Source organism: Temnothorax americanus, unplaced genomic scaffold, assembly GCF_048541705.1.
Source record: "Temnothorax americanus isolate GAGA-0224 unplaced genomic scaffold, ASM4854170v1 Scaffold31, whole genome shotgun sequence".
Lineage (NCBI taxonomy): Eukaryota > Metazoa > Arthropoda > Insecta > Hymenoptera > Formicidae > Temnothorax > Temnothorax americanus.
The window spans coordinates 1,301,562-1,323,661 of record NW_027509453.1 but is presented as its reverse complement, the minus strand read 5'-3'; the positions used below and the strand labels follow the sequence as shown (position 1 = coordinate 1,323,661).

The 22,100-nt window shown below is 43.2% G+C and overlaps 1 protein-coding gene across 1 annotated transcript; it reads left to right on the top strand.

Annotated features, from left to right (window-relative positions):
- Positions 1-2,935: 2,935 nt before the first annotated feature.
- LOC143900862 (MOXD1 homolog 1-like) lies at positions 2,936-21,882 on the top strand. Its single transcript, XM_077412604.1, has 10 exons — positions 2,936-4,477; positions 17,086-17,238; positions 18,090-18,263; positions 18,562-18,645; positions 19,116-19,305; positions 19,541-19,806; positions 20,112-20,530; positions 20,814-21,010; positions 21,131-21,261; positions 21,465-21,882. The coding sequence occupies exons 1-10, from the start codon at positions 3,455-3,457 to the stop codon at positions 21,621-21,623; spliced, it is 2,796 nt and encodes a 931-aa protein (XP_077268730.1). The 5' UTR covers positions 2,936-3,454; the 3' UTR covers positions 21,624-21,882.
- Positions 21,883-22,100: the final 218 nt, after the last annotated feature.

Sequence of the window (22,100 nt, the reverse complement as noted above, 5' to 3'; positions counted from 1 at the left end):
CCTGGGCTGGGGATATCCTCATTAAATTCCGGGATATACTTTGGATGTCTTGAGGAATAGCAAATGATCCCCGAATTCTAGTCCTCATGACATCCTGAGGATATCCCGTCAGACGTCCCGAGGACTTTTATGGTATACGTTATAGACATTTTTTAGGCGTCTGAAGGAAAACTAAAAGGGAAATCGAGCTATATATTAACCCAATCAGCAATAATTGTTAATTGTTTTATGTTTGGAAGATTTTTTTAATATCTAAAAAATATACATCTCTTGATATTTCAAAAATATACACATCTTGCGAATGTCATGATTTTGCTTTGCCGGAGACCTGCTTATATTAGCCCTCAACTGAAATCTTCTTACGAGTTAGTCTTACCATTATGCGCCGCCTAGTGGCGTCGTTCCAAACTAGCACAATGACATCCTCTGGAAATCCGAAGGACATCCAGGAAAAATGCGCTACCATGCATCTTTCTTAATTAAGAATATTTCATAATATTTCAAAAATATTTGAAAAAATTATATATAGAACCAATAATAAATTTAAAATATTTTTAAATATTTTGGAACGAGATATTATAAAACAATAAATATGTAAATTTAAATTAATATTTAAAAAATATATTTCAAATATTTAAGAAAATATTGTCTGAGTGATAAAGAAGAACATAATATATATAATATATATAATTTTCACCCTTTTTTTGCAAACAGTTCAAAAATGACAATTTTTTAATTATGTTATTGTTGTAGGATGAAAATTCAATACAGTGAATAAAGAGCTAATATATGTATAGCTCTTAGATATTTTTGTTCCTCTACAATCAGTTATTGCTATTTTCACTCATTCCAAATACGTAAAAGATATCCTAAAATTATTCAAAATGTGTCCAGGGATGTCCTGAGGAGTTTTATAGGATATACTCAGGATACCCTGCGATACTTCTCAAGATATCCTGGACATGCGTAAGATGATTTTAGAATTTTTTATGGATTTTAGGATTTATTTAAGTCTAGTGAACATTTATGAAAAATTTATAATTTATTACGGTACTTAACATTCTGAAATTACTTTAAGTATTTTACAATTAATGAAATAAAATAAAATATTTATATAACATATTTACGACAATATATATATATATATATATATATATATATATATGTGTCCTGGATGTCCTTCAGATTTTCCGAGGATGTTATTGGCTATCTGGAAAATAACTAAATGTCCTGAAAATCCCAGGATATCCTGGACATATTCAGAACGATCCTGGAGGACGTCTTGTGCTATCTGGGTGTAAAAATATTTTTTTTTTTTACTACCGTTATTATCTACAAAATTATATATAATTGATGACTAAGCCCGCTGGATTAATCCAAAATAGGCGAAGTTTTTTATGTCGATTGCGACTACTGTTGACTGTATCATGTTTTATCTTGAAAATATACAGTTTTATATTTTCAACTTTTCTCAAAATTTTACATTCTGCTAATTCAAGCAAGTCTCCCCGAGTCATTTCTCGTTTTACATTTTTGTATCCATCGATATCCAATCCGTAAAGAATAAGGATCGGTAACCACCACTCTTGCACGTGAAGTATAGTGTTTCAATGTCAGTCGCAGGAAGTAACTCGATACAGTTGGCTTCTGGACACGTGCGGACGCTTAAGCGGGATATATCGGTCGCCGACCGGATGGGATTCGCACGATTAAGCGCTAAATCGGCTTCAACGATATCGACAATATCGGTACGAGCCAAGGATATTGATCCCATAAAACGTTTCTTAGCAAATGGGCGCAACGCATTTCACGAACGATTAGACACAACGATGATTTATCAACTCGAGAAGATATTTGAATAATTCATTAATTGACGAAAAAAAATAACGGTCCGTTTATTCGGTATTGGTGTCGAAGTGAGCGAGACACTGCTGCTCCACCGGAAGGCAGAAGGATCGACATGAGAATCACTGGGGGGAGCAGGAGGGCGCGTGCCAAGGGTTCGCATCTGCCGCAGTTGGTTTTACGTCCCCATGTCCCTTTCTGGAAAGGGAAGACCGCCACCATCAGCATCGCCGTCTCACGTACGTGAGTCTCTGGTTACAAATAAAAAAGAACGAAGGAAAGAAAAAGGGAGGGACGTTTCCGCAGGAAGCACCACCAGGATCCCTCTTTCGCCCTCTCATCTAACGTTCTCGTGAACGGCGCGGGCGAACCGCAGCGGCGGATAATCGTATGTGCGAGTCGTGTGCAATTATTGCGCTCGAAGGATCAGAGCGTAGACGTGGAGGATGGAGGGTTTCTTTTTACCTTGCGTATAGGGTGATTTCGTATTGCCAACAATTTACCCACGCGCGTCCCAGAACGTTACAACCGAGTACGTACGTATTTCTCGGTGAATTACGCGAGTCGTAGCTAAGTGAACGCCGTGATTACTTATTAGCCGCACGTAACTAAGTCGGGCGCCAAAACGCGAATTGATCCTTGGCGAATTTTGCAAAAACTGGACGTACGGCAAATGAGATATCAGCGGCAAATGAGACATCGAGAGAAAAAATATCACGTTACTTTAAATAAATAATTCCGGAACAGAGCCATAATTTACATTTCTTTGTCGTTCGTTTTCACTATCTTAAAGATCAAAAGTTAAATTGGGTTGAAAAATCGAGTCTGAATCGTTTGATTTTTTCAACTTCTCACTTGCTGGCAAAGGAAAAATTCTGTTTTGTTATATATTTATGGATATGATCTCCTTTTATATTATACATTACAATAGGAAAAGATACGTTTAATAGAAGATTTTATATTTATGCGATTTAATGATCGCTGAGCCACGCGGACAGCCAATACATCCCGAAACAGTCAATACGTCCCTGTGCCGGGGCCCCGAAGGAAGGGGACCGCAGGTAAGCAGCTGCGAGCATCTGCAGGGGCAGCGCGGCAGCCGCGTGTTTAAATTAGTCCCGGCACAACTGTCGTGCGCGCAGCATGCATGGAAGACCGTTCTCGAGTTCGGTGTGTTGAAAATTGGATTAACGAAAAATCGTGAAATAAACTAGGGCTTAATTCGCCTCGAATCGTCGGGATTTTTATCAGTACTCGCGAATACGACCGATTCACTTCGTTATCATCAAAAATTAACTTTCCGGTAAGAACAGGAATCATCCGCGATAGGAAATCATAAAAATACTTTTTTTTGGAACTTGCAAATTGCAATTAATTAATAATTAAGAATTTAAGACAAATTGTGGTTAAATTTGAGCATAGTAGTTAAAAGATGATAGATTAATTCCGATAAATAGTGATAGATCGAGTTCGGCTGTACATATCTAATCGTATTCGATAAGATAAATTGAAAAAGAGACAAATTGATGGCCCTGGTAATAACGGTGAAGCAAACGGTAGAAGTCGCTTGATGATCGTATGAAGGATCAAGAAGGTAGAAAGAAAGTGGATGAAGATGTTGTTACTCAGGGTGATTGTGACGCTGGTCGCGTGCTGGATCGTCAAGTGCGATCTGTTGGATCTCTACGTCCAGCACATGGACGAGACCATGAGGACGATGCCGTACAGATATAAACGACATCCCATGGATCCTGTTACCAGGAGAATAAAGAGGAGCCTCGAGGAGGACGAACCGTGGCTCAAGATCGGGAACTTCAAGAAGCAGCGACTGGATGTCGACGAGGATTGGTTGAAGCAGTGGAAGGCTAAGAGGAAGATTGTCCCTTACAAGAGCGACGCTTTGGATTATCAAAACAAACGGGATGAGAACCTGAATCTTGATCAGCATGAAATATTCTCGACGCAGAATTCGAAATACTTCGAGAAGACGTCGACGGTTCTTGAAAACGCTGCTGAAAATTCGCAGTTGAACGTTTCGCAAGATCCGATTGTTGAGGAAACGTCGGAGGATGGATTGACAATCGTGGAGAATCAGACCAAAGTCGAAAAGTTCACCGTCGAGGTCTCTCTGAAACCCGAGGAAGAAATTTCGGAGGAAAACTGGAATGATTCCGAAGAGATGGAGGGCGAAGATAACTCGCAGTTCGAGATAATCAGCGAGAATGAGAGGATCAATCCGAAGCCGTTCGTCGAGTCGAGTTTCAAACGGACGCCAAAGGGTAGCCGGGTGCCGAAGAAGTATTTCCCGGAGAAGCCGGCCAAGGACGCGCGAGAAGCGAAGGATTACATCAAGGACGAAATAGCGACGAGGTCTAGGAGGAGCGCAGACCATGAAATTAATGAGGGCATATCTAGCACCAGGTCGTGGAGATTCATCAGGTACGAGAAACTGGACGATAACGGTGACGTGATCCTCGAGTGGGATCCTTCGGACGACGAGGAGGTGATCTTCAGGGTCACCGCCAAAACCCTGGGCTACGTTGGTATCGGTTTTAACGAGAAGACCAACATGAAAGGCGCCGACATCCTGCTCGCCTGGGTGGACGATCACACCGGCGCTGTCAATCTTCTGGTAAGTCAGTCTCCTGCGAGATTCTCCTACCCTCGATGTCCCCGATAGTCGTTGATCTATAGGAGGGCGACCGGTTATCCGATCGATAAATCTCGATGCCCGAAAAGGTGTTCAGGGTGATTCCCGTACAAAAAAGTATCGAAGCTGCATAACTTCGATCCGCTGGCCAAGTCGAACTATACGTCTATATTATCGAGCCCTTGCAGCTTGCAGCGGTTTCTTATATAATCTGTCGCCTTAATGATGTTAGATAACGAAACAGATTTCTGATTTCAACATTATGCATTTTAACATCAGCGTTACTCTAAAGCGGTTTCTCCTTCGATAATTGATTTTCTCGGGGCACAATAGTCCTTTCGATAATTAACTTAAGACTAAACGAATTAATTTAGAAATCTTTGTAAAACGATTTTTCTTTCCGTAATTATTCACGCCTGGCAAGCGACAAACTATTTTCACACGACCGTGACGCGGTGAAATTAGCGCGCGGTCGTCGCGCAAAAAGAGATTTGCGTAGGCATGAGAACACGAGCAAGGATTAATAAAGCGATCGCTGGCTAAGTAGACGTCTAATGCATCGCCCGCGCAGTCGTCATTCAGCCGTGTGGGAAGGACTCGTTTTCTTCTTATCTCGCCTATCGATTGCGTCTGGTACCGTGGACCTATATCGCGCGGAATCAACGCGGCTTCTTGCTCGACGCATTTTTCTTCGTGAAGCATCCAGTTTTCCCTGTGAATCACTTCAATGATAAAATCAAGGCATAATTTTCAGAGTCGTTACAAAGATACGCAGTGACGGGATAAAAGTAAAAGCTGTGGGCATTCCAAGATCCTTTGGAATTAACCAGTTAAAAACGATTTAAAAAAATTCTTGATACGTAACTTTGCAACGATATATTTTTAATTAAAGATATGATAATGGATTTGCTTAAGTATAGAGAAAGTGAATCTCTAAAACTTTCAATGACATAAATAGTTATGTAATATTAAACAGTAGGATGAAAATACGAGGTCTCAAGTTCTCTTTGCCTATGACTCATGAAATATCCGAGCGCGAGGAAAAGCACACGACGAAGAAGCTGACTCCCCGGCTCGATTTCGCGCCGAAACAGCCCTTCACGAGGGATCCGAGACAGTTTGAAACCTGTCGGCGCGTATCTCTCTCCGGCGAAGGGAGCCGGCGAAAGGCCGCGAAGCCGGGGAGATGGTACAAAAAGGGGGCGACAACAAAGGGGAGGACGAAGAGAGCAGGAGGAAGACAGAGAAGAAGAGGCACGGCGAAGAGATGAAACGAAGGAAACGAAAGGTGGAAAAAGGAACTAAAGAAACGCGAAAGCCGGGGAATTAAAGGAAGATTAAGAAGGCGGTTGCAGCAGAAAGGGAGGTCGACGCAGCGTCTTGAAGGACCTGCGAGAGATTCCAGAGGAGAAAGAGACTCCAGAAGAGGAGGGGTGGCGGGGGAAAGAGAGAGAGAGAGAGAGAGAGAGAGAGAGAGAGAGAGAAAGAGAGGTAACAAAAGAACTATCGTGAGTATCTCCCTCCTCCCCCGAGCCGCATTTCTCCGCTCGAACGACGGAATCGCTTTCGAAGGGGAAGTCCGCTCGCGCAACCGATCCGTATAATGAGAAGCGTTAATTAACGCGACGTCGTAGTCGATGAAGCCGTTTTAGTTTTCGTCCAGGTGCATCGGCCACGCCGGGCCCTTTTAACATTCTCTTGTATACAAAATACGTGTGACGGAAGACTCGCGACGAGAAAAAATTACAGGTTCACCTAAATAACAAAATGGATTGACAAAAAAGGAATAATATACATATATATTATTATTATATAGGGCAGAGTAATAATTGACTTGACAATAATTAAAATTTCTGAACAGCAGCACGAGACGTTTTAATTGACGATCAGGTACTAGAAAGCCGGCGAAGGACTCAACGACGTAGTTCCACGTTCCAGAACCTGCTTCGGCCCGGACCCTCTACTTCCCCGAAATCCTAATCTTAATTAAATTTATATCCATTACGCCTGACGACGCCTGGTTGCGCCGTATCGCCACGCGAGGAATTCCTCCCGAGAGCAGGGCACGTCGTCCCCTCCGTTCAACACGGAGGCTGAAAACGCGGAATCTACTCGGCGGCAGCTTCTTGTAGGTACTCGACTTCGACTTCGTAACAACATTTTCTTCCTCCTTTTTTTTTCTACGCCGCAAAACGAATTGATTCCACTTGCCTAGGGGCCTATCGAGGATCGTCCAGATCGCAAAGCGACGAAGATTTCCTTCAGCAAAAGTATCCTTCCCTCCGGTTTTAATTCGCGCCTCGTCTCTCGTCCCATTGAGAGAGGGAAGATTAAAACGAGAGTCACGCGATATGTATCCCGGCGAGTTTTAAATCTTTCCCAAAGTGAAGTTCAGTGCCGACCCCGAGGGGACCGCCTTTCCATCGATCCCGAATTTTCGGGTCTATTTACCTGATCCTCGTCCCGGCGACATGAAGGTTGGGGAAAAAGGGTGAGAAGAAGGAACGACAAGGGAATACGAGGGAGGGTGGAGGAGAAGAGGGACTGACCCGAGAGAGAAAGAAAGGTCGGAATAAAATTAACGAACGTGGCTCCACAACGGGCGAGATAACGTCGTGATAAATTTACGTCTGACCGGCGCCGCGGCGGCCTCTCACTGCGCGTTTCTTCGGCGTATACGATCGATCTACCCTCGTGCCCTTCTTACCTTGATGAATTGTAAATCTCTCGATGCAACGGATCGAGGCTGATCCTAGGTACCTCATCAACGGGGATATGCTGCATGCTGCGGAGATAATTCATGTAAATTAACAGAAACGTACAGAAATTGTTATCGAGTTCTCTTCACTCATAGCAAATCATAGTAATGGATAGCAAAGTGCTGATTTCTGCTACAGACTTTATTTCTAACTTATCTATACACTGTTAAATATTAAAGAATGAAATTTAAATCAATACTTTGAGTTAAATAACATTTTGTTATTTTTAACTATTATGTGTGTTGAAATTTATTATTTTAACACAAAACAGTATTATTTTAACATTATTGGTTTAGTTAAATTAACGACATATTGAATAGCAGTGGCGACCTATAGGAATAATTTATAAAATAACTCAAATTGAGTATAATTTGACACTAAAAATTTAACAATGTATGCAATTTTAGGTGGAACCTTTAAATAAATAATTTACAAATTATTACATATGTAAAATTATTATTGATTAATTTAACTTTATGTCACAGTCGCAAATCGACATATCGCTCGCAACAGCAATTTCGAAACGAAGATTTTTAATCGCAAAGTTATAATCGCGGAGCGGCCCCCCGTCGAGGCGACAATTTGTTATTTGCCATCAGTACACACGCGTATACACGTAGTATCCACGAGATGTCTTATAACCGCGTTTGACAAATATCGCTATACGTGCGTACCTGTTGCACTGACGAGTGATGCACTTACATGCATTCGGATTCAGACGCCCCGAAGGTGGCGGGATGTGCCGGCGGCGAAGAATACACGCACGGTGTGTGGATATAAGGATTGCGTACGTGAATTCGCGCGGACCGAGTGTGGTCGTGTGTGAAGATCGGCGGCGAGAGGGCGAGGGGAAGGGTCCGCTGGGTACGCCGGGCTTGGAGTTAGGTCCGAAGGGGCCCAGTCAAGGCCTCCAGACATCGTCGACGGGGGGGCCGGCCGTGTGCGAATGCGAATCTTTGAGCATCGCTACCGAGAAGGACGAAACGATGGGTCCTGGGCCCGATGAACGAGCTGGCGATGTTGTATACATATCGTATATGCGATACCTCGGGCCCTGAAGATCCCCAACATCACTCGAAGTAAGTACTCTCTTAATGAGTTCTGCCGATTAAAAGTGAGCGAGATTACGAGAGAGATATCTGATTTAAAGCGAGAGAAAGAGAGAGAGAGAGAGAGAGAGAGAGAGAGAGAGAGAGAGACAGCAGAAAGATTAAACCGAAATCAAATTATATACATAAATTAAATAAAGAAAATAAAAATCCGAATGCTGCCGTCGAATCCTTCGCTCAATCAAGATCGTCCCAATCGAGGAGGATCCGCGAAGATCGAGGTGGCCGCGTCGAATAATTAATTAATCGCCATTAATTCACGATGACGCGGAGAAGAGTCTCTCGCCGGCGAGGCCAGGAATGAATGGAGGGCCCTCATCGGCAGCCAGCGCGACAGAGAGAGGCCTTAAAGACGGCTGCTCGCGTCCGTCCGCCGTCGCGTCGTCGCGGCGTCGTCCAGCGTGACCGACAATGCGTGCGCGTACACGACGATTGCGATCGTAATTTATTACCGCGCCGGGAAATACGAGTCGCTGCGCACCGCATATACGAATGAATCTGAAATGCACGTAATCTGCGATCCGTCCATCCCTTTGGTCCCAGGGGCCGACGGGTCCGTCCAGGACGTACGCGGGACGGACAGTCGGACAGTCGAGCGCAACGGTGCATGGATGGGGCCTCTCTTCTCCCCTTCCCGTCTCCCATCTCCTCCACCTACCCGATTTCGCTGCGATTTTTTTCTCATTATCCTGGACGATCTCTCTTGCTCGTTTTCTACCACCGGCCAACACGTTTTCGTCCTTTTCCAATCCCACTTCGCGTTCGTCGTCCCTCTCCCCGCGCGGAGATACTCGGCCCGCTATCTTCTGACAAAGCGTAGCGTACATGCCGAAGAGACGCAAGAATAAAATCCTTAATGCATCTTGGATAATAGCTAGATAGCCGGTGATCAATGGTTATCGCGTCGCGTTCAAGGATGATTATGCAGAAATAAAAAACAAAGAAGTGAAAAAAGTCGCGGTTAATCCAGCAATACAAAAAGCAGCTCTTGCAATTGATTGTTGCTAATTAACGTCATTATATACGAGGATAAAAATTATTAATATATCGCCTCAAATTAATCCATAGGAAGAAGCTAAACGAGGCAAAAAAGTTGAGAGACCATTTTTAACTGTGGTCAGAGACAATTATAGACATGTGTTAGCTCGAGTGGTGCAATAAAAATCCGTCGCACCGGTAGCGTGTATTAATAGCGCGATTAGCGGCGCGGGAAAGGTGCGGATGTGGAAGAAGAGTATTAGGTAGGTGGAATGGCGACTGTGCAATTTATATACAAAATGCCCCGGAGGTGGGTCAGGCAGCTGCTGCTCGACTTTATCGCATCGCTGAGCCGGGGCGCGCGGCTGAAGCGTCAACGAGGTGTCGTTTACGCCAGCGACCGGTATACGATACGGTTCATCCTCTCCCAGGCGAAGAGGAGACCAGGAATTCGCCAGAAAATTTGTCCTATCTCCTTCGTCTTCGCACTAATCATCGCTCCCTCTTCTTTCGCTTCTTCGTCGTCGTCGTCGTCGTCGGTGCAGCACATCGTAGTCAGTTCTTATGCCGCTTTATCTCGTTCCGCGCGTTACACCGCGTTATACTCCTCGCGACGAGAAAGAGATGAAAAGGGATTTCAGACGACCGGGAGAATATATCATGGATTAAAATTCATCTCGTACACGGTGTGGCGTGCTTCTTTGAGCGTAGTGGGTCATTCTTCTCGTAACAAGCAACCTCAAGTTAACATTTGCATTCAAAGATCTTGCAAACATCCAGAACTAACGATCTGGCTTAAGGAGCGGAATTTGATCTAAAATTTTTATTTAAAAATACGTAGCGAAAATCAACATCTGATAATAGTCGTATCGATTTTACCGCCGAAATTCATCGCACCTCCTTAGCCTGAATATAACGGAAAAGAAGGAGCCCAGAGAAGGGTACCTTGGTCGGAAGTATCGATTGTGGAATTAGCCAAGCTGATATTCGATACGGCGAAGGGATTTCTGCATTATTGAAAAACGAAGAGCGAAGCGTTTATTAGCATTTCCGGCGTCAGAGCCGACGTAATCCAGCGTATGATTTACGATTCCCGCATCGCGGAACCGGTCCACCCGGGCCAAATGAAATACCGTCCGCTACGCGCCATTTGTCCAGTCTTGGTGAACTGCCCTTCGCGCGCGGCTACGTACCTGAATCATCGTTCGTTTCTTACCGGCCGCGGCGCGGCGCGGCGCGGCGCGGCGCGAGAAATCCGCGCCGATCACCATTCTGTTTCTCTCCTCTCGCGTAATCCGAGACCTCGCGTTTTTCGCGAGGTCCCGGCAACTTTGCAACAGCCGTAACAACCGGCCATTGACGGGCCCCTTGAGAAACCCGCGGATCCCGATGCCGGGGTATTAATAAAAAAAACTTGCAATTATAACACCGACGCGCGGAGTCATTCGCAGATTGCGAACTTTAAAATTATCGGGATCCTCCACGGTTTTTCTCAATGTACCCAAGTTCGGCTCCTGAAGATCGTTACATATAAATCTGTCGATAATTCCTTAACAATAATCTTTAAAATATACTGCACAGGAAAAAAGACAATATTTTTGTTCTAAAAATATCTTTAGTTTCAATGTGGAATTCTTGAAATGAGATTATATTGTGTTAAACGAAGATGACTTGCTTCAATAAAGTATTTTATATAGTTCAACTAAAAAAAAGAAAGTTAAAAAGTTGAAATTCTTATAAGAAGATTATAGATTGTTGCATATACTAAGTTTTGAAGAAGACACTCTTTTTTTCTGTGTGAGATCTCCGTCTCTCCATTGGATATATCCAGCTGATAAAAACTGATAAAGAAAAGGGGCGCCTGGAGGATCGTGGGATCTTTCATCCGTTTCTCTCACAAATTATAAGAACCAGAATAGAGAATAACTTGAATCTGGATGATTCTGAAGTCAATGTTCTGTACAGTACGGAAACCTCTCTCTCTTTCTCTCTCTCTCTCTCTCTCTCTCTCTCTCTCTCTCTCTCTCTCTCTCTTTCTCTCTTTCTCTCTTTACTTTCTGCCATGTTTTTTGGCCGTACCAGTTATCCGTAACATGTAGTGGCGCGATGAGAGTTACGGGGCTCCCCTTTTTCGCGTCCTGACTTGCCCTCCGGGCCCAAAAACAACTCAGCTCAGAAAAGAAGAGCAAATTAGCGCTGTTAGTGGCCGAACCACAGCGAAACTGGTTCGCAGAAGCACTCACGTATTCCAACGAGACTCGTCTAGTTCGGACCAGCGACTGTTTCGAGGTTTCAAACCGCAGCTTGAGAACTCTGTATTATTTTCGAGAAATTAAAAAAGAAAGAGAGAGAGAGAGAGAGAGTGTCTCAAGTTCTATCTAAACATTCTAAACGTACTTTATGTAAAAATAATTATTTTTTTAATAATTTAGCATTTTTTAAATTATATAATATAAAATATTAATAATTTTTTAATTGGTCTAATTTCCATCTTTAATGCGATGCGTTGTCAATTTCACCTGCAAAATAATTATGGTCAAGATACGTACAATTTTTAACGCGACACGAAACTTTACTCGGCCGTTAATAGCGAGCCTCGATCGGCGGATCTCTTATGCGATTTTACGTCTATCGGCACGATGGGTAAGGGCAGAAATTCCACGATGCGATTAAAGCATTAAACGCAGGAATCGTTAAGCGGCTCACCGAGTAAATTGCGGGGGACGCATGCACCCTCGAGTGCCCGGGCGAGCGCCCCCACCCACGACGAGAGCGGGGGGAATTTTACCACCGCATTTTAATTCGTTGATTATTATTCCGCGTAACCGCTCGTAAAACCGGCTACGATGAACCTTAACGACTCGCCGCTCGTAATTGCGCGTAACCGCGTGCGAGCGCCTCCGACGCCGCGCCGCGCCGGGTTCGCGACACGTGAGAACCGGGTCGGAATCGCGACTAAAAGCTCGGTAATAATAATTTCCTCCTGAAAAAAGAACGAAGTAGACCAATTCAGAATACAGCCTTTATTTTTGCTCGCATAAATAAATGTTCATTATAGAGAAGAGATTAAGTTAATACTAAAGTACTGAAGTATGATAAGAAGCCAGCAACATATCTTTCCATTTAGATAAATTAATTTTTTTCATAAATTACACAAATATATTTTATTAAAAGCGAAATTGGTTTATCCATTTCATCTTCACGATGGTGTAATCAAATTATGTCTGTGGTCTACCGCGATAAATCTGTGGGCGCATCGCGCGAAATTTGTCGCAACCGCTACGCCGATTCCTTGTGGGGTTCCCGAAGGACACAAAGTTCTTCTTTATTCCTGCCTGAGGAAGGAGCTGGTCTTCGCTACCAGCTGCTGCTCTGCCAGGTGGTAAAAAGGAGATTCGGCTGTAGGAAGAAGAAGGAAAATACAGAATGTATGCGAAGGAGAGAAAGGGAAAGAGAAACGGAAAGTGCGGTTGGTTTCACCGACGGGTTTGAGAAGAAGGAAGGGGCGAGAGGGAGAAAGATGCAGAGAAGAGCGAGCCGAGCAAAAGAGGACAATGGTTGAGGGAGAGAGAGGAGGGCTAAGGGAAGGCGACCCAAATGCATACACGCACATATATATATATATATATATATATATATATATATATATATATATATATATATATACACACACACACAACATGTACACATATAACATATACATCGTGAAGGGCGCAAGAGAAAGAAAGAGAGAAAGATGGGCGACGAAGAGGCCACCACCAAAACACCTGGCGAGCATCCTTCTCCTAGTGGCGCCTCTTCAGAGAAATTCCTTCCTTTTTCTCGCCAGGACTACGAGGACCCATGGGAACCACGTTTGTAGCGCACAAAGCGGCAACGCAGCAGCGTTTCCCTGGCTTTTTTGTGCATGGGCGCTGCATCCATATCGCTACCGTGGAAAAACATCTTACGCGAAAACGCTCGCAGTCGGGATTTCGAGACGGTCGTCGTCCTGAAAGCCATCAGCGTCTCTCCGAGGCGTGCATTGTGCAGGACGAAATCGCGGAGGAATCCCGTAACATCCTGTTTTCATCCCTCGTCCGAGCGTCATTCGAGATCTTTGACGAGCAATCTTATAATTCTGATCTTAATCCCTATATGAATAACTATCTGACAGGCTGTAACAATCCGAGATGTATCTTTTCACGATTTAGATGTTTTTAAAAACTCTTCAGAAGAACTTAAAAGCGGTCCCGATCCCCTCACATCGCACTCACATCTTTTAATCTCGCATTGCGACAAATAAATAAAAAATAGATGTTCGCGCGGTGAGGAGGAATGTCTCAGTTCTGAAACGTTTCTCGTGAAGTGTCTCTCGTGGGGAAGAGATTTGTATATTATCGCTCAAGGATCCGTATCTCTCTCCTCCTCGCCCCGAGGAACGCCTCGCGAGCAGAACGCGCGTAGTGACGCAAGCGGAGAAGCCTCTGAGAAGATTGTCGGAGGAAGCGGTTGCCGATCCGTGACGTCACATCCGCCGAATTAATTTTCCGGCGTGTATGCCTTCTTTCCGGCGGATCAAAGATGCCCCTCGATGGCTCGAGCCTCTTAAATTTTGATCATCTAAACTGCAATCTCATCTGCATCTAAACTGCGTTTCTGTTTTTTCTCGTCTCTTTGTTGCGTCGATGAGTCGTCGATTCGAGAGAACTAACGACCCTTAAATATCTGCCCCCCCGCCGGGCATCGTACACAATTATTCACGCCGCAGAATTACGGTAATGACATCGTCAACGGGTGCATTCGTTATCCTGCGTTTCCGCGAGGAAACCCGTTTCTAAATCGAGGACCCGGGAGACGACTTCCTCATTGTCGGTCTTCGTGACTCACAGTCGCAGAAAATCAGGTGGCTGCGAGAGACGTATATAGCTCCATCGGATAGTTAGCATAATATTTTCGTCTAACGATCGATCCACTTTGTGGTACTTTTCACCCCGGCGCGGTCGCGATAATCCAGCGTGGGAATCGAGAGCGTTTCCTACTTTGTCTCTTTTATCAAATCGCTATGCTAGTCGCGACACTCAACTGGTTCTCAGACGTACGCAAACTGCCCGAACGTGTTTGGATTTGTCCCCGATAAATTGACGTCCGAGATAGCGCGCGAATGGAACGAATATTGTCTTTATACAATTTAATCTTACGGCGTGGTAGTGTACTCGCGCGATGCTGAAAGAAGATCCGATAAGACGAGCATGTATTGAAGTAATGGATCCACATTCACCGTCAGCCGCGTCAAACGCGATAACGGCACCGTAAATTAAATCTTTGACTAATTGATATAAAATGTTGCAAAGTAAAAGGGACCAGGGAATGTGAAAAACAAATTATGATTAGCGCGAGAGTCTCGCTAATCGGACGAATGTTTCGTTCTGGAATATCAAATTTTGGATAACGACGGAATAAATTAGCAGCGCTCTTAGGACGCTCTCAGACCTTTTTAATCGCCGAACAACGCTAGGGCTGTACTAATTAACCCGATGGCGATGAGAATATCCGGGCGCCATGAGAAAACCGTCTCGCGAACTTCGTGAGAACGCACTTGAACCCGACGAAATAGCGATACGACTCTGCCGCTCCGATCGAGATAAAAAAAAGATTCTCGCAGCCTTCCGGGAAGATTTATGCACGCGTATTGTTATGACACTCGGCCGGTCGGGTTGTTCCTCGCAAACTAATTGTAATTAAAATCTGTTTGTTTTTACTCGAAGATAAAAAATCATCTATTAACTCTGCACATCAGTGATTCCAGGAAACACAAAAATTATTTCAGTCTGCTGGATTTGTACGTATAATTATTTAATATTAAACATAATTTTTCCTTTATCGGTTTAGAAGATAAAGTTATTTACGATCTGAACTGGATCTTGGTAGCCTAATAAAATTTCTATGTATTTTTTTTCGTATCTATATATACTGTTAAATATTAAAGGATGACACCAATACCTTGAAAGAGTTAAATATCATTTTATTATTTTTAATCATGTCGAAATTTATTATTTTAATACAAAATAGTATTATTTTAATTCCACTGGTTTAGTTTAAAAAAAACTATCTCTATTGCTTATCCCCGCAGGGTTTGCAAGGCGTTGTTATAAGAAACGTTACCCAAACCTTCACACTACCACCCTTTCTTCTCTTACTTTAACCCTTTGGACCAACGGCTTAACGTCTCTTTCCGAAAGACTTAAACTGACAAGAGTATAATTTGACACTACGAATTTAACACTGTATATACTGAAAATATAAACAACATATAAATAATTATTTTCTCAATTTTGCAATTCTATTCTTGACTCTTGACTTACCTATATATTTGATTTACTTAATGGCCTAACACCATATTTCTGATGACATTCGCAAATCCGCAATTAAACTGAAAGAGACGATTAAAATTATTCACGATAATATGCGACGAATAAAATGTCAACGGCACAAGGGCGATAATTCTGCGGCGGGGTGCGAAGTGTGTAATTTTGAAACGGGCCTCGCAGAGACACGAACACTTTGTGAATCATCTTATCCGTTAACGAGCGTCTGCCCTCCCGCTTTGCATTTTCCACCGGTTTCTCGCGATGTTTTGAGAAAGACAGAGAGAGAGAGAGAGAGAGAGAGAGAGAAGGGCGCGCCTATTATCGTTTCCTTTCTGCACGTGCTCGTTACGAGGCGCGTAGTACTCTACTGGGCATGACGACGCTCTAGCTCCGGCAATTATTCGGATTCATTACGTGCAGGAAGGGGACTTCCCTTCGGGAGCCCCGCTACACGCCTCGCACGTACGAACGTCAGCGGGGCGCTCCACCGTAACCGGGGCCCAACGGACCCAAACGCCTGCGGCTGGCCGCCCTTACTCGCGTGCGCTACCACATAGCAGCTGGGAAATCAGTTTCCTTCCTCTCTTTTTCTCTCTTCTTATTTTCGAAGCGCAACGCCTTATCGCCGGCCATTGAAATATATCGGTCCGTGATTTCGCACACGTTCGTTCTTCATAAAATTTGAACGCAAGCTGTTCCGGAGTCCGAACCTATATTCGCGCAGAGTCGACGAATTCCGGGCTGACTTTAGCTCAGCGAAATAATAGAGGATAATCTGTCATCGACTTCAAATCTCTTAAATGTAGTAGCCGCTAAATGCCTTCCCTGTCAAGTTTTTATCGAAATCGACTTCAGATCTTAATTTACAGCCTTGAAATTAACTCTTTAGTGGCTCATAATTTTTAATTTTTAATTCCGGGCCACTAATATCTCAATTTGTTTTTGTTACGGGAATATTGATTTCCGAGTTTATTAAAGAACTTATAAAAGGTATATACTCCGTGTATATAATCGCGGCGTGAATAATTTTATGAAATGCATCAACATATTCTCTTTTTTATAACGCGCGCAAGATGCGTCACGTTGGTGGACCGTGGACGAAAGCCACGCCATAACAAAGAATGACGAAAGTTCATCGTACTTTACTCAAGCAAAGGTAAAAGAGAAAGTAGGTAAAGATGGAGAGACGAATTGTGTCGGGTAGAAGGGCCTAAAGCCCCAGTTCACCTCGGATGCGAACACCTGGCGTTTACCTGACCCGATAGAGCTCTCGATCTCTCGTCCAATAGCGAGGGAGCGAGTTTCGGGGCCCGCGGGGCCCTCGTTTCGACGAGTACGTTGAACCCCCTCTGACAATTCTATAACGTCTCTCTCTCCTCCCTTTCGTGTTTCAGGACTCGCACGGTATCGAGGAGATGAACGCCGCACCGGTTACTGACGTGTACCAGGATGTCCAAGTGCTCGGCGGCTCGCAAAACGAGACCCACACCATTGTGACGTTCGCCAGGAAGTGGCAGACGTGCGACCCTCAGGATCGTCAACTCTCGGTAATCGCTGAGACGGAATTATAATTAAGATTTGCCGCGAGCGAGCACCGCAAGGTGCATTTCGGGCGTCACTTCAAACTTAAAATAAATCTTAATAAACTCTGCGGCCTGCGGGGGCTTCAAATATTCTACGTAATTGAAAGGGGTCATTCTCGGATGCCAACGGTGATTCGCAAGCGCGCATTAACGCAGCGAGGGCCGGAAATTTATCGCGCCTCGCTAACATCGAAATTACCTTCCGACCTCTAATCCGCTACTCTGTAATTAAAATGCGTGCAAAGAAAGCAAATTTCGCCGTGCATCTCGTCGGCCAAACATCAGAGTCCTTTAAAAGGGTCTGAAGAAGAGAGAAAAAGAGAAAAGCGTTGTCCGAAAGATTTACAGTATAACTGTCGCGGCTCCGTACAATTCGTGGAGAACCCTCTTTCAATTTATGCTCGGAGGGAGGCAGGGGCCCCGCGGCTTTGAGAGGCCGTAGGGCCCCGCAGTCTCGAATTCCCGCGGTGGTATTTAGGCGTTTAGCATGCCGTCTGTCCCCTTTCGCCGTAGCACGATCCTCCGGCGGTCAACGTATTCGATTTTAATTGCAGTCACGTCACTATAATATTTTGACAGAGATATATATATATATATATATATATATATATATATATATCTGTCAAAGTATTATAGTGACGTGACTGCAATTATATATATATATACAACATATATATATATATATATATATTATTTACCGGAATATATAATAAAACAGAAAAAAAATAAAGCAGGACGCTGTAACTCGAGAATATTTTTGAAACGCGATGATATCGATGATTATTGTCGCTTTAACTGGCGAAATTCGCTTTTAGGGCGACACCATCAGGGTACTGTGGGCCCTGCACGACACCGATCCCGAATTAAACACGGCGGCGTGGCACGGGGATAAACGAGGCGGAAGGGCTCTGAGGCTGAAGACAGCTGCGGGACATTCGCCACCGCGAGAAACTCGTAATATACGCCACTGGGACGTAAAGCTTAATCAGGTAAACTGATAAAAGAATAAGACACCCTCTTTCCCCTCAATATTCTTATCATTTTTCTACCAAGTTCAGATAATTAACAGCGCGGTTTAGATAATTACTTATATTCATTATTCTAACAAAATGAGAAGCCAAAACATTGTCCAACACTATTAGATATAAATAAAGACGAATGAATAGTCGTATTATGGATATTTCAAATTCACGATTAATTTAATTTAATTCCGAACCGCTTTCGTCATTTTTTTCATTCCGCGCGCGTCTTAATGAATTGCGACTTAACGATGTATCCGTTTGACAGTTTGAGGTGGACAATACGGACACCGTCTACTGGTGCAAGATCTTCAAAGCCTCCTCGTTGAAAAAGAAACACCACATGATAGGGGTAAGTACGCGGCGATGCAAATTCGCGCTAACAGAGGTTTCTCGAGTAGACGCGGACCTCTCGAGAATATAAGTCCCGGCACTGTGATGGAATGTAAAGGCCGGGCCTTATTCGTATGTGCTTCACGAATCACGGTCATTCATGCCGGACGTCGCATGGGGTAGACGCGTGCGTCGTTAGAATAAAAAAAAAGACCCGGAATGATGTCACTGCGCGTATCGAAACGTTCGTCGACTATATATCAATGGGAGAACGATTGCGGGAAAAACGATCACAATCGTTCCCAGGATCTCGCCACGACGTTCTAACGGCGGGCCCAGATCTTTCGACGATCTCCCATGTCTCGACGAACGTAATCTTTCCTGAACTGAAGACCTCGAGAGAGATCTCCCACGCAAATTTCAAATCGCCTAATCCGAAGCGGAGCGATTTTAGGCATCTCGGGCTTATGCATCATTTATGCATTTCAGTACACCCCGCTCGTGGAGAAAGCGAACGAAGGTCTGGTCCATCACATAATTCTGTACGAGTGCGCGTCGACGGCACCGATTCTCGGGGAACATGCCAGAATCGCCGGCGCCCGCTGCTACAGCCCGACAATGCCGCGAGAATGGGACTCGTGTCTGCAACCCGTTCTTGCCTGGGCTCGTGGCAGTCAAGGTAAATTATCTACAAAGTGCAGACAGATTATTGTCAACCAAGTCTTTTCGGCCAAATAATCTGCACAAAATTCCCCACGAAGGTTCAGAATGTCAAAATAAAGCCGACGAAATCGACCTAGATCCTGTTCGCATTAAGGAAACTTTCCTTTTTATTTTTTTGTTCTTTATAATCTGAAGACTTTCTTTAGTTTTATAAATAGTGTGATATAATCGTTTACCATTGTGTCACGCAGGGGAATGGATGCCGGAGCACGTCGGTATACCTATAGCGGAACACGGCGACAGCTCGTACTACATGCTGGAAGTCCATTACAATAATCCGAGCATGAAGAAGGTGACCGACAGCAGCGGCATAAGACTTCACTTGACTCCGAAGCTTCGTCCTCAAGAAGCGGGCATTCTCGTGGCCGGCATAGCGGTGAGCCCTCTTCATGTGATACCCCCGAAGCGACAGGAATATGCCACCGCCGGATATTGCACTCCACACTGCACCAACACGGTAATTGAAGAATTACAAGATATTCAATTATGCCATTCGCAGGAAAGATATTATAAATAATATCTTTTTTATACTAAATTGAAGTGTTTTATATTAAATATTAAATTGAAGTAATGAGGATATAACTTATTTACTATCTTTGTTGTGTATATTATACTGTGATTTCTGGCATTTTTCAGAATTATTATATTTCCAGACTTTCATTGCGATATACACATTCATACTAAGAAATAACATAAAATATAATAAAATAAATAACGGGTGTAAATCGAAAGAAATAAAGTTGACCTCAAATTCTATTTCAGATGTTCCCTGAGGACGGTATCAACGTCATATCGGTCGTCTTGCACTCGCATTTGGCTGGTCGGCGTCTGAGCCTGAAACACATTCGACAAGGTAAAGAGTTGCCGAGGATAGTCCAGGACAATCACTTCGACTTCAACTATCAGCAATCTCACACCCTGGAGAAGGAAGTGAAGGTGCTGCCCGGTGACGAGCTGATTGCAGAATGTATTTACCAAACTGTGGACAGAAGCAGGCTGACTTTAGGCGGCTACGCGGCTTCCCAGGAGATGTGTCTGGCATTCATCGTGCATTATCCCAGAACACCTCTCGCCGCTTGTTATAGTATGACGCCTGTCATGGAGCTCATCAAGACTCTCGGCATAAACAGCTTCCGGGGGATGACGATAGACTACTTGGAGAAGATGTTCCTAACGAATGGGTGAGTTACCTCGTGCGGGATAATAGAAATTTTAGGGCGTTCCATAAGATCTATTGTTATATATCAATTATCACGAAAATTCTTTAATTTAATTCGTACATTATATCTGCAAATTTTTTCTAATTTATAAACTATTAATTTTTATCTTCTTTAATACTACAAAAGAGAAGAGAGAAACGGATTTAGAACATTTTTATTATATTGCATTTATATGTAAAAAACATAGATCAAAAGAAAAATCTCGTCGCCTGATTTAAATTTTTGATTTATAAAAAAATTCTAGATCCAATTTGATTTCGCCTTCGCTCAATCAGCAACAGTTTCCCGGTTATTCAGACATAAGATCGACCGACGAGATTGACAAGAGTGTCGTTAAAGAAGCTGAGTCTGCATTAAGGGCCATGAAAGAACACATGGACGAAAATGATGACGATAACATCTACACACGACTCATCATTGAGGAACCCGAGGAATTTCGAGGTATAAATGATAAAAATAAAAATTAAATAAATAAAATATTGGCAAATGATTATAACATTTTTTTGCGGTTGAAGAGATTATTCTTAACGTTTTCTCCTTAATATTTTCTTAAATTTCCAGGTCGAACTATGATCGAACATATACTGGCTTTGCCGTGGACAGAAGATTTGCTTGCAAAGAAGATAGAAAATAGCATTTATCACGGTAGACATATGACATTCTGCAGAAAGAGGGACGATCAATTAGCATTGGTAAAATCTCTCACAATTTCTTATTCCTAGTTACAATTTAGAGTCACAATGATGCTCCTTCAAGAAAAGTATACCAAGAAACGTTACCGGATAATTTCTACCATACAGATTAAATTTATTAATTTCGTCAGTATTGTTATACATATTATTTGTCATATATTATTTGTAAATATAATATTAATTTTTTATATTAATTTTTTAAGCCGGCAGATATTCAGAACTTCCCAAATTTTACGGCACTCCCAGAAGTGAACGACACAGTCTGCAGCGAGATCAGATTCACGTCTGGCTCCCCCAAAGGTCCCCACACCTACTTGATAAACCTGGTCACTATTGTCGTCGTATCGATCGTTGTGTTATAAGAGGCCTTGAGCGAATAGTCAACGACAGTCAGCGGCTGCACGGCGAATGCAATTCGCACTGTCAGTTATTCAAGTACGACAAATACGGTTCTCTCGTCTCACGAATGTTTTTTTTTGTATATTTTCAAATTTGCAAGACGAGCTTGATTAACTTATTAATTTAAGCGATTCTACCTTGTAAGCGACTTTCTCGAACGAGCCCCGACCGCTCGGAACACAAATCGGGATATTCCTAAAGTATTAAGTGGCTGGTTAATTTCTCCTGGTAAGAAAACGACAAAATTTTCAAAAAAATTTTCGTCGATCCAGCACACTAAGCGTATATAGATATATATATAAATATATATAAATATAGAAGTATATAATATAATATAATGTGTAAATACATAATAATTAATAACGTATATATATATATATATATATATATATATATGTATAAGGCGTGCATCCTCTCGCGTTTTATTATTTTGTAATGCG